The following is a 13,262-nucleotide window of genomic DNA, read 5'->3' as shown; positions in this document are numbered from 1 at the left end:
AGGCAGATAGTTAATAATAATAAATTATCTGAGTTGGCACAGCAGTTCATGATGACTTCACCTAGTGTATTATAAGACAGATCATTTTGGGTATATACTATGCGTACTAAAAATCTTTCAGTATATTAAATTTATTCTTTTTCTTTTATGTGGCCTTTTTGCCATTTTCTTTAAATTACGGATAAATTAATCCCTATTTTTTTCTCATTTTATTTCTATGAAGGAACTACAAACAATTTTACATACTGTTTGGGCCTTCAATCATTTGATAAGATTCTAGCTGGATCTGTCACTATTTTCCTCTGTAAAACTCACCACTCTGACCTTATCTACTTTCATATTCCTCCATCCTCTTTATTCTTCTCATGCTAGTCTTTGTTCTTTTCCTCAAATATACCAAGCTGAATTCTTTATAGATCTGCTGTCTTTGCCTATATATTTGTGTGCCAATTCCTTATTACTCTTAGAGTTCAGCTCAGATTTTATTCCTGTGAGATATACCTGATCACCCAAAGTTGAGCCTCTCTCCATGGGTCCAGTTCTATACTCTGTTACTCCATTTTATTTTCTTCAAGTGTGTTTTTGTTTATTTCCTTACTCATTAATTGGCATTCCTCACAATAATAAAGAAGAGCAGACGCTTAGTTTGTATCATTCATTCCTAAATGAAGCACAGTATGTAGCACAGTATGCAATACGTATAATAAATGAATGAATAAATAGGTGCCAATAATCTATGCTGTGGTCTTGCTAGATATCTCAGAGTTTGCTCAACATCTGACTTTTCTTGCTTGTAAGTCATAGATTTTCTTTGGCTTTTTGGACTTGAGAAGTTAATGGCTCAAGTAATGGGAAGGTTTAGATTGGAGCCAAATTATTTTTGAAGGGTTTTGTGTGATGTCCTGTGGGAAAGGACCCTGTGTGAAATGAATGCCTAGTTACTTAGGATCTACTTTAGCTCAGTCATATTTTAGTCTTAAGTGTGGCCCTACTAAGGGTCCTTAAAGATGACTCTAATATATACACACCTATGGTTCTTTGAGTTAGTATAACTCCCAAGGATTTTTATGGATTCCTGGTTATAGCTCCAAACAGACTGTTTTTTCTCTATATGAAGTTAATCAAGTGGATGCCTTTATTTAATGGCAGTAAACATTTCCTGAGAAACCAGGGTTCTCTCATTTGCAGGTGACAAAAACTGAGATCAAACTGGCAAACGAAAAGCCGAGAGAATTCCATAGGCAAAGAAACAAAAAAAAAATCGAGAGGCGGGACTGGCTTTTGGCAATAGCTTTCTACCTAGGAACTCATACCTGTCTGTCCCTTGGCTTTTCTTTAGTTTTTGTTTTGGCTTCATTCTTAAGGAATATTTTCCACATGATGGTAAGATGACCTTTGGCAGCTTCAGGTTGATTTTTTTTTTCCAGTTGAGTAACTCCAGCAGAAATAGGGCTTTCCTTTTCCACTAATTTTACCTGAGGTCATGGGGTTGGGGGTCTGTTGACCTGATTTGGTCACGTTTTTATCTGTGAACCATTCATTGTGAGGACAGGGGGACCAATATTCTTAGCAGCTAAATTGGAATCGCTTGACAAGTATTGAAACCTTGGTATATAAGTTCTTGTACCCCAACCATATAAACTGAGAACTTGCTACAAAAAGAAAGGAAACAGGGATGTGATGTAGGTAAGAACAGTAGTTCTTTCACAGTGTACCGGGCACTGGTTGCAAAGCCAAGCCAGACACTTGAGAGCTGTCCTATAATACATAGTTTGTGAGAAAACTGCTGCATGGTTACTTTAAGGGTATTCTGGTTAAGTACTAGATTTAGGGTTACCCAGAGGAATCCAGAAATTGATAGAAGGGTTGTGTAGGAGGCTACTCTACTGAAAGGCCTTTGAAAGTTACTTGGAGGAGACTGTGTTGGGTGGTGGGTAGAAAGAATAGGCAGAGATACAGGTCATTATCATATCATAGAGAGGAAAGTGCTAAGAGATGAGGTTGAAAAAGTAGTAAGGGTATAGGTCGTGGGGACTTGTTAAGATGATGTGAGGGAGCGTGACCTCATTGATGAGGAACTGTCAGTGGGAAGGGGAAAGGTTAGCTCCAGGCTCTGGTAAGCTCATTGGTAGCATTGTGGCCCGAAGAAAATAAATTTAAGATGAGCTAGATCAGAAGCAGGGAGAATAGTTGAAATCCACTGTGGACTCAAGTGATGGTAATAGAGAGAAAAAGATGGGTAGGGTGAGGTTGGGGAATGAAGAGATATTTGTGTAAAATCAGGCCATTCTTGGTGATTAATTGAAGAAAGAAAAAGTCTAAAATGCTTCTTATATTTCACTTCAGGTAACTGGTGCATGGTAGGAAGAGGAAACCATTCCAGCTCTTTACATGTTGACTGTGAGATGTCTGCAGTATATCTAGATCACATGTGCAGCAGGCATGTGGGTGTATAAGGGTCTATGACAGCCGCAGCTAGGGACCGTTAACAAGCACTGCTGCAGGATGGAGGTGTTCAAGGAGAAGGAGTAGGTGTTAAATATAGAGAGACGAGAGGTGGGAACTCCAGAAAACACTGGGTTTAAAGACTGGCCAGGTCTGATTAACACGTGAGAGATTTGTACTCAGAGTAACAACTTCGAAGATCACAATACACAGTGTGTAAACTATTGTTATTCTCTTACTTGGTTTGAAATTTTATTTTCTTATAAAAAGAGGAATGATCCTAAAGTTGGGTGGAGAACCAGATGATAATAGTGATACAGAAGCAAAGAACACTATAAACAACCCAGAGGTTCGTTATCAAGAGAACAGGTAAATTGTGGTCTCTGTGGAGCATGGCGTATTACACAGCAATAAGTAAGAATGAAAAACTGATATAGGCATCTCGTGGATAAACAGAACTGACATTTGTGTACACTAAGTTGGACAAGAACAGGATTGGATAAGAAGGAACCCATGAGGGGATCTTCCAGAACTGATACAGTGTTCTGAATCTTGATCTGGTTTGCAGTTTCACAGGCATATGCAAAGGTAAACATTTCTTGAATTCGTACCTTTGGAAAGTATACCTTAGGTTTTTTAAAAAGCCAAATAATTAGAAATGTTCAAAAAGGAACGAGTGGATAGCAGTGTGAAGTGTTGCCAAGAGTTCTTACCTAGATAAGGACTGAAAAGTTAGATGGTATATTGTAGTGAGAACAAGAGCACCAGCTGCCAGGATGCTAGTGTAATCCTGTGCAGTCATCTTGGTGAACTGAATTCAGTCATTGTAGACAATAATCTTTCTACATTTAGACAAGAAATACTGCTTATGAATGGGTCAAAGCAATTCCGACAAACACAGTAGCAGAGAAGAAGGAAGGAGAAAAACAGCCGGAGGCGGAAACTGCTGAGGAAGTCTGTAAAAATTCAATAGAGGTAAGCAAAACAAGCACCGCCCCTCTTTCCTTCTCTCCTCCTCCCTCTCTCCCTCCCTTCGTTCCCCCTCCCCCTCCCCACTTCCTCTCTCCCTCAGAACTTTGAGATGTGGATATTGCTATAGAGGACCCAGTGAGCTTTTACTTTGTTTCACTACTGTTTATAATTTGAGCTTTGTGATCCAAGATTGTAGCATCTCAATTCCAAATGTAAAGGAAGAGTGAAGAAAAAACGTGCATGTGTGTTGTGTTGTGAGGAAGGTTCCCAGAAGCTGCCACCAGGCACTTTTTGTTTAAAGCTTTTGGCCCAGAATTTAGTTAAACAGTCACATTTAAATGTAGGAGAGCTACTGTGTTTGTGTTGATGAGCCCATCTGTAAAATCATATTCCTGCTATGGAGGAAGACAATGTTTATTTACCATTCGCTGTTAGTCTCTTCTACTTTTAAAATACTGAATTTTTCAGTGTAAGAGAAGCAAGGATGTGTCATTTTCACATAGATTAGAAGAAGACCCTAATGTTTTGTTTTGTTTTTTTCTCATCCAGGATATCCATGCATTTGCAATCCGGACCCTAGCTGAATTCACTGCCTGCTCCATTGAACTGTTTCACAAAACGGCAGCATTGGTTCTCCACGGCCAGAAGCAGGATATAACAGCCATAGAAAGGAGCCAGACTCTGTCTCAGTAAGTGTAGTGCTATCTCTTCAGCAGGATGCTGTTGACATCCCAGACATGCACATTAAAGATTTATTCATTTGGGGTATTTTTTTGTTTTGTTTTGTCTTACTGTGTTCTTGTGAGTCTACAGTATAAACTCAGCGTTTTTTATTAACTGATGCTCTGGAAACTATTTCTTAACATATTGTTAGTCTTAATAGGAATGGAATTTGATCTAGGTAAAAACAAAAAAGAATTCTAAGAATCTCATTTCTTTATAATAGTTACTAGTTTCTGAATGTATACTAGTTATATGTCGGGCATCATGCTACATGATTTTCATGTGTATTTCTAAGTTTTACAAACCCCGCATGTGATTAGTCCATATTTAAAAGAGAGGAAACATAGATTCAGAAAAGTTAAGTAGTCTGCCCAGGATTTAGACATAGGTATAAGTTATACACCCATTCCTTTTTCTGAAAATATTTCTAATTTTGAGCAAAAATATTCAAAACAGAATGTAAATAATCACAAGAGAGAGGAAAAGCAGTTTCTAAATAGACCCGATTTAAAAGAGAATTTTCCTTGGGACCAGATGAGTGCCCGGAGTGTTAGAAGCAGGAGGAGCCATCGGAGTCCCCAGGCTCCTCCTCAGCGGCAGCATCCTCATCCCTTTGCCCTTTGCGGCAGCCCTTAAGGGGCGCCAGGTGTCAACTTTAACGCCCTGAAGGGTGAGACGCACAGCCCAAAGCTCCCCGACCCTTCCCATGGGAAGTAGCTGTTGCTGCCACTTGGAATGCTCTCCTAGGCTGCCTCGTCCTCTTACTGAATGCAAGTCTTCCCTCACGTCCCACCTTCCTTCATCAAGTCCTCTAAAATAGCGCCTCCCCCATTGTTCAGTCCTTTATTCCTCTTTATTTAGCTGTTCTCACCACCTAGCGCGCACACATTTACATATAGGTGTGTGTTTATATGTGTATATGCACACTTGTGTGTGTTGGGGGTACTTGTTTGCCCTGTCCCCTTGAGCCGGTGAGATTCATGAGGAGTGGGAAGTGGCGTGTTTATACATTCCCAGTGCTCAGTGTAGTGCCTGACACATAGAGGACTTTCCTTTCCTATTTGCTGAGTAAATGAACACATGAATACGTATAATGTTGTAAACATGCATATACAGTGGATTCTCGGTTCACGAGTGCTTTTATTTTATTTGTTTTTATCAGCAAGCTAATGGATGTATTCATACCTTTCAAAGCTTTCTCCTATCGTGTTTATTACCAGAAGTGATTTGTTTTCCTCTGAGAGTTGTTAAGTATGTCTTATTTTTTAAAAAGAAAGAGAAAAAGGACGAAAAAACCCTCCTGACTTTTCTCCCTTCTTTTCCAGGGTGACGATTGTGTTGTGTAAAGAGTTGTCCTCTCTATCTAAAGAGTTCACCACCTGTCTGACAATTGCTGGGGTAAGACTCATGCTTCATATGGGCCAGTGTCTGTTCTGACTTTTAAAAAAGTTTTTTTGGTACCTGAAATTGAACTCAGGTCCTGGTGCTTGCAAGGCAGGCAGCAACACTGCTGAGCTGAATTCCCAGCCCTGTTCTGACTTTTAAAGCAGCTTTATTGAGCCATAGTTTATATATGGTAAAAGTCACCTACGTCCAGTGTACAGGTTAGTGGTATTTAGTGTGTCTGCAGACAAGTACAGTTTCATCATCTCCTCCTTACGCATTAGCATTCACTCCCTGTTTCCTCCATATTCCCCCGGTCCTAGGAAATAATGCTTATTTTATGTAGTGGAATATGTGGTATTGTGCGTCAGGTTTCATTTACTTAGCATTATGGACTTTTTTCACTCTGTTTGTACCTACACATTTGATCACTAACCTCCTCAGGCCACCCTCTCCCCCTTCTCTATCCTCTTTCCCAGTTTCATGTGGAGAGGGGGTTAATGTGTGTAATATATTCATGTAGCGTAATGTTTTTGAGGTTTATTCGTGTTTTTCCTTGTATTCATATTGCATTTTTGTTACTGAATAGTACTTCATTTTATGGCTGTGGACCACATTTTATTTACTTGTCCTTCAGTTGATAGCTGTTTAGACTGTTTCTACTTAACCGAAATGAATAATGTTGTAAACATGCATATACAGTGGATTCTCAGTTCACGAGTGCTTTTGTTTGCAAGCAGTTTAGTTCCCAAACAGAAGCATTTGGCAAAATTTTGTTTTTGTTTGCAAACTCTGCATTAGGTGACCATCTTTTCCAAAATTGAAGGCCAAATTAAGTTCATGAACCAAGGTACCACTTTTGAGTTTTTATGTAAATACCCATTTCTCTTGAGTAGGTAGGTAACAGTGAAATTGCTGGGGTGCACTGAGTAACTGCCAGATTGCTCTCCCAAGTGGCGGCTTAGTTTCACATTCTCACCAGCAGTGTATGAGAGTTGCAGTTTTTCCACATCCTCAGCAACCCTTGTTATTATCTGTTTTTAATTTTAGCTGTTTTATTGAATAAAAAGTGATACATCATTGTGGCTTTGGTTTGTGTCTCTTTAATGACTAGTGATATGGAACATATTTTCATGTTCTTGTTGGAGATCTGTGTAGCTTCAGAGAAATATCTTTTCAAGTCCTTTATCCTTTTTTTTTTTTCTTTCTGTCTTTTTAGAGTTGAAGTCTTACTAATGTCCCAGGCTGGCCCTGAACTCTTGGGCTCAAGCTCTCCCTCTTTTGTCAGCCACCCAAGGAGCTGGGACTACTGTCCCCATGCTACCATGCCCCTCTGGCTCACTTCTAAAATTAGGCTGTCTCTTCCTGTATGGATAAATTGTAGGTGTACTTTATCTTTTCTGGATACAAACTACTTGTCAGATACCATGACATCTGGTTCATGAATTTAATTCTTTCCATTTTGGTCCCCGAATTTGTATCATGATTCTGGTTGCAACCAAATTGCCAGCATAAGCATGTATATTATAGAATTAAGTTCATGAACTGAGGTAGCACTGTTTGTGGCATGCACATGATTTGGTATAGCCATTGCTTGTTGTTTCACTTTGATGTTTTCTTTGCAAGAATATTTTAAAATCTTGACAAAATTGAGCTTAACACGTTTTCTTCATTACTTGTGTTTGGTATTATATTTAAGAAATCATTGCCTAATTATGATCATAAAGATTTATTTCTGTGTATCTGTAATCCATTTTGAGTTAATTCTTGAGTATGAGGGAATTTTCATTTCTTTGCTTGTAGATACCTTCTTGTCCCAGAACTTGTTATTAAAAAGACTTTTCTTTCCTTTATTGAATTGTTTTAGCCCTTTTGTCAAAGATGAATTGAACAGGGCTGGGGATTTAGCCCAGTGGTTCTGCCACCTGGCTTGTAAGTGCAAGGTCCCGAGTTCAATCCCAGTAGCAAGCAAGCAATAAATAAATAAATAAATAAATAAATACATACATACATACATACATACATACATAAAAATTGACCATCATTACATGGTTTATTTTTGCCCTCTCCTTTACATTCTATTGATTTATATTTTGTGTCCTTATATAAGTTCCATATTGTGTTAACTACTTTTGCTTTGTAGTAAGTTTCAAATAAAATAATGTGAGTTCTTCATCTTTTGTCTCCTTTTTATAAAAGATGCTTTGACCATTTGTATCCCCAGGTATTTCCATATGACTTTTAGAATCAGTTTATGTATGTCTGATTTTCACAACACCTCTTTGTTCTTTTTTTTATGAAGTCTTCAGTATGCTTCTTGTAAGACCTGTAATGGGTATATAGATCTTAATAAAATAAAAACCCCAAGTTTTGAGCATGCTTTTTAAAGAGTAGCTTCTTAGATAGTGGTGACATTTATATTGTATAGTTACTGGCCATTGAGAGCCAATTACAGAGAGCTACAATTAACTAAAATTTTTTAAAAAATTGGACTCAATAAACATGTGCTGAAGTTGTGTGAATTATGGAAGATGATTGAGAAGTCAGTGATGAATTAGGATAAATCAAAGGCTTTTTAACAAGCAAATGAAAATAACTGTAGATTAAATGTATTCGTGTAAGTGGGGCTGCAGAGTTACTGTGGGGCCCTAAATTTGTTGTGAAACTATTGCCTAAATATAATGCTTTAAATTTGAGTTTACGTTATTGCTGTATGGGAGAATCCTGTGATCTAGCTTCTCTTTTTTCTCTTAATATTTTTCTCTTTTTATTGAGTTTATTGATACTTTGTAAGTGTACAGTATAGTTACATTCATTATTGGGATCTTGTACCTTTATGTGAGGGATCTGGGTTCTCATTTTTTCCCTGTTCCCCTGCCCTCCCTTCATCCCCTCCAGCCTCCCCTATTTACACTTTGATTCCATTTTTTCCTTTTCTCATATTTTTTTCTTTTCCTTTATTTTTTGTCCTGTACCCTTCCCACTTCTCCTGCATCTTATTATTTTCTTTAATAGACCTCCTTTGTTTCCTGAAATTCATCTTATAAGGCACACTTTTTTTGTGTGTGCCATAAAGATACTTTAGCTGTTGAGTCAAGTAGAAAGTGCTGACACACGTGAGAATCAATTTGTACTGTTTCTTTGCATGAAATGAGACTTCTCCACATGTCCTGTCTTAAAAACCATTGAGTTGTTTGAATACATGTTCCATATCTATATGTTTTGTTTTAAAGCTTTTAGAACGTTGGTGGTAAGATATACTTCTATTCTCTTTTCCAAAATGAAGATATTTAAAAAAGTCAGTAAAAACCTGTAAAGTAGTACGCTCTCAGTTTGGGTAGCACAGAATGATAAACATTTTTTCATATCCTAGAGGAGACATTTTGTGCTCTCAGTAGGCATCCTATGCCTATATTCATGTGTATGTGTGTTTCAAAATGCAATTATATTCTACCATCTTTTTTTAATGCTCTACCAACACAACACCATTTCCTTTTTTCTAGGTCAAAGAAAAGGCAGACACCCTTAACCCATTAATCACTGCAATATTTTTAGAGGTAGGTGGTAATTGTTTTTAAGTCTTTAACCCTTTTAATTAACTCTGAAATCTTTAGTTTTTGACTCCCCACCTTCCAGATTTGTAGTTTAGTCATGTTGGTGCAAATATAACCAAAACAGTGTGTATTTGATGTATATTCTCTGATCGTTAATTGCAAGGCCTCAAGTTGAAGCTGTTGAGTAAAGTGGAATGGAAGAAGCATGAGGCCAATGATGACAAACCTCTTAGAGCTTTCAGTGACACAGAAGTGCTTTGCAGCTCGGGTGTATAGGTTTGCCAGCACTGCCCTAGGCTGTCTTTGCTTAGTCTCTATTCCTTAACAACTTCCTTAATGGACACTTCTCAGTAATGATACTTTCTGGAGACCAGCTGGTGAGCATGAAGGACTGAAAATTACAAACAGGCAAGCCCTGCTTCCTAAAGGACTAAGGTTTATGTAGAGTATTAGAAAACAAATCACTTTTTGTTATTTCCTTGTCAGAAGGCTTACGTTTTGAAACACTTATCCTTGAGATTATACATTTTGTCAGAAAGATGCCTTGTGTACGTAATTCTCCTCAGTCTGTTAGATTTAAGGAGAATGGATTAAGTCCCTTGGAGAGGAGGTGTGAGAGGTCGCCTACTTGGTTATATTGCTTGCATCTGTGGTGGTTTCTGGATTGTGTGGTGTAAGAAATTTGTCTTGTAAATTAATTGAACAGACAGCAACATAGACTGTAATATGTTTAAAGCATATCTCTAGAGAGATAAGATACATTTGACTGTTTTAAATATGAATTGAAAAAAATTTAACTACTGGACTATTGCTTCTCTGGTTTTACATTATTTTCGAATTACCATTAAAGAAATACATTTAATTCTTTAGCTGCACAGTTTTCTTGGACTAGTCAGGGGAACTCTTTTGATTGTTTAAATAATTTTTTAAAAAATACAAGTTCATTATTTAGCAGGTGGGAAGTGGTAGACTTGAAAGAACTTTGCAAAGAACGGGCCCAGTCCTGTTGATTGCTGTATCCTTCTACTTTAGGAGTTTGTCCTTACTGGTATTCTTACTGTTTTCAAGCACAAAATAGGTTGAGCTAAATGATCTCCAAGGTTTCTTTTGGCTAGAAGATGAGTTATCAAATGTCACACTGAATTTTAAATAGGAGCACTAGCCACTGACAAATCCAAAAAGGTCATTTCCCTTGATATCGCTTTCCTAGTACTGTTTTTAGTGAATTATTCTTGCTTACAGATTTGAATCATTCTTTCCCTTGAGATTATATGTTTTTATCTTAAGTTAATAAACTGTTGTTATCATCAAAGGTGAGAGCTTGTCAGATATAAATGAAGTCTGGCAAATGCTGGGCGCAATGACTCTGTAACACTTCTCATAAATACGTCTGTTGTCCCTGTGATAGAAGTGTATCTGGACTGCTTCATCTCTGAAAGCAGTGTTGCTTGTTACTGTTTGTAAGCAGCTGTCTCGTCTACATCGATTGCGTTGAGATTGTGGAAGAAGAGCTGTTTTAATGGGTTGGAAGTCCTCTGGGTGCAGGATTCATACCTTTCTGAAGCCTTTTTCGGTAATTGGCTACGGTGCTTTGATAGAATCTACACCCTCGGTCAGAGAATAAATAAGCTTTGAATGCTGAGTGTGAGCAGGATTGCAAAGAACAGCTATCATTTCTGATGGGCAAGTTGGAAAAAAATGCTGAGAGATGCTGTTGTGTCATCTTACGAGCTAGATCCTTTTCTTCCCTGTAATAGTTTACTGCATTACTCAGGTCTGTGTTTATTTGGCAAGCTCCAGATTTAGTTGGGTTTCAAATATTAATCAGTTCTTTTGTTTTCCTCTAGTGTATTTTCTTTCTGTGAGACTGACTTTTTTTTCTTGTTTTTACACTCCTGCCAGGCATCAAACAGTGCTTCCTATGTCCAAGATGCCTTTCAGCTCCTCCTGCCCGTGTTGGAGATCTCCCTCATTGAGAACAAGACTCAGTCACCTGCACATGAACTACGAGTCCAGCAGCCTTTGTCAGAACATTGAAGGACAGAGATTTCACCTGGGATTTATGGTGGCCAAGAGATGGCCATTTAGAAAGGCAGGATGACAGGTTTAAAGTACAAGTTTATTTCTTCACTTGGCTGAAGTATTCACATGCTCATATAATTCTTCCCAGTTGTTATAGTTAATAAATTATTTAGAAATAGATATTTGTGGAAAGTCCCAGAATAGTAGCTTCAACAAAGACTAGTGGGGCCCTCAGGCAAGCATATTTGTCTTTGATATATTGCAGAACACGCATAATTTTGTTATGGATATAATTTACAGCTAATGGGTAAAACTGGTTGTTAAGCAAGTGAAGAACAACTTAATTCAGTGTTCTAAACTTTCACAACATGCTTGGTTTATTAAAGTCATGTATGTGCTTCTTTCTAGAGTAAAGTCTATGGCTTTATGGAAACGGAGCATATATAAACTCTGAAGTGATTACCTATTATATGTGAATTTTTGGAAATGCTCAAGAAATTTTGTCCTGTCTTTAACTGTGAGTAGGTATTTGGATTGAGGAGAACATTCCAGAATATTATGCTTGTAGCCACATGACCTATATAGCAAAGCTCCCTTGGCTTCAGATAACTCCCACCCCGGGATGACAAGCTTCAGGTTGTAGCCAGCTCTTACTCACCTGGACTCAAGGCCATTAAATGTGATTTAGAGAAATAGTTTCACGTTTGTAGATATTCCAAGTCGCTTCAGGTTGCTTTTGTTGTTGTTTGCAAAGCCCATATGCAGGATAAATTCTTTGATAGCGAATTCAAGAGGAGTGCTGAAGTCCTTTTATTCATGGGCTTTTATTATTTGAGTATTATTGAAGCCAATCATACACTTATAGAAATGATGTTTATTTATAACAGGATTTAACCTCTGAAATACCTTTTTTTTCCTTGTTCTTTTTTGTTTTAGTGTATTATTTAACATGCTTTTAAAACCACCTCTTAGAAACCTCCAGATCTTAAGCTTTTCATGTTCTCTTCAATAACTAAAAGCTATTTTGGTGTTCACTATTTTTTTAAAAAGTTTTTCAACTTTGCGGTTGTTAATGATTGAAGTAACTTGAGAGCTCTGCCCCTATCTTCTAAAATTCTGAAAATATAATCCAATGTACCCACTTAAGTGTGTTATTTCACAGATATCAAGAATTAAAATCTTTTATTGTATTTTAATTTAACATGCTTTGCATTTTCATAAAAGGCTTAAAAATGAAGCGCTGAGAAATGAGGAAGTTCTAAGAACAAACCTCTTAGTGAGTATGCCATCGAGCCCTCTGGTGAGTTTACAGGGGGTTTTGAAAACTATATCCAAATGCTTGCCTGTCAGCATCAGTCGGCTCACTTCTCCCTGTTTTACTTGAAGCCCCATCCTCGGTCATTATCAGCCAGATCCCAAGACCCATCCTAACTGTTCTTTTCCCTAGTCAATTCATGAGGAAATTGTGAAAAGAAATCAAAATGTGCTCTTGGCATATATCTTTGATGTCACAGCGCAGGAAGTCTCTTGTGATCACGTCACCATAGCAAATCAGTGTTGCCCTTTCCCACCAGTGACGCTTCTAACTGACCTACCTTTGTAAATTGGAAGACATCATCACCTGTTTCTGCTGATCAGCCCCCACATTGTCTTTCTGTGCACATTGGCCATTGCTGTGCCTTTAAACTACTTCCAAAGCAGAAGTCATTTTCCTGACTATGAATGCGGCTATATGGTTGACTTTTTAAAGCACATTTGTAAACCGAAATAAACATGGTTTGTCACAGAACTTCTTACCAGTAAATCTCATAAAGCCTGTTTAAATCTGAATCATTCACATAATAATGTAGCTGTTTATGAGAATTGAAGGACTTGAGTATTTAGTACAATGGGGTCTCTTCCTCTGTGTCTCCTACTTCTCACTGAGGGTGATTCAAACTGTGCGGATCAGCTTGTTTGTTTCAAATAAGTTGGAAATATTCTGGGGCCAGACATTTAGCACAGTTGTGCCCCATCTGCCTCAAAAGTGCAAGGTTCTGAGTTCAATCCCCAGTACCATAAAAAACAAAGTAATATTCTTATGCACGTAAAGCATTTAGTAAATCAAACACTTAAGTACCTTCCTTCTGTATTTTGCTCACCATTGGGTTCCCAGCTTCTGGC

The 13,262-nt window shown here is 37.8% G+C and overlaps 1 protein-coding gene across 5 annotated transcripts in view; it reads left to right on the top strand.

Annotated features, from left to right (window-relative positions):
- The window catches only part of Fam114a2 (family with sequence similarity 114 member A2), a 37,908-nt gene extending 25,769 nt beyond the window's left edge, over nucleotides 1-12,139 (top strand). For all 5 annotated transcript variants that reach the window (XM_010639684.1, XM_010639686.2, XM_010639687.1 and 2 more), the window contains 5 exons: nucleotides 3,298-3,420; nucleotides 3,967-4,106; nucleotides 5,466-5,538; nucleotides 9,027-9,080; nucleotides 10,980-12,139. In XM_010639684.1, coding sequence (XP_010637986.1) covers nucleotides 3,298-3,420; nucleotides 3,967-4,106; nucleotides 5,466-5,538; nucleotides 9,027-9,080; nucleotides 10,980-11,114 — 525 coding nt within the window. In that variant the 3' untranslated portion in view covers nucleotides 11,115-12,139. The remainder of the gene's footprint in view (nucleotides 1-3,297; nucleotides 3,421-3,966; nucleotides 4,107-5,465; nucleotides 5,539-9,026; nucleotides 9,081-10,979) is intronic.
- The last annotated feature ends 1,123 nt before the right edge of the window (nucleotides 12,140-13,262 follow it).

Source organism: Fukomys damarensis, unplaced genomic scaffold (genome assembly GCF_012274545.1).
Source record: "Fukomys damarensis isolate Sample0158 unplaced genomic scaffold, DMR_v1.0_HiC HiC_scaffold_9, whole genome shotgun sequence".
Classification (NCBI taxonomy): Eukaryota; Metazoa; Chordata; class Mammalia; order Rodentia; family Bathyergidae; genus Fukomys; species Fukomys damarensis.
This window is presented reverse-complemented; position numbering and strand designations above follow the sequence as displayed.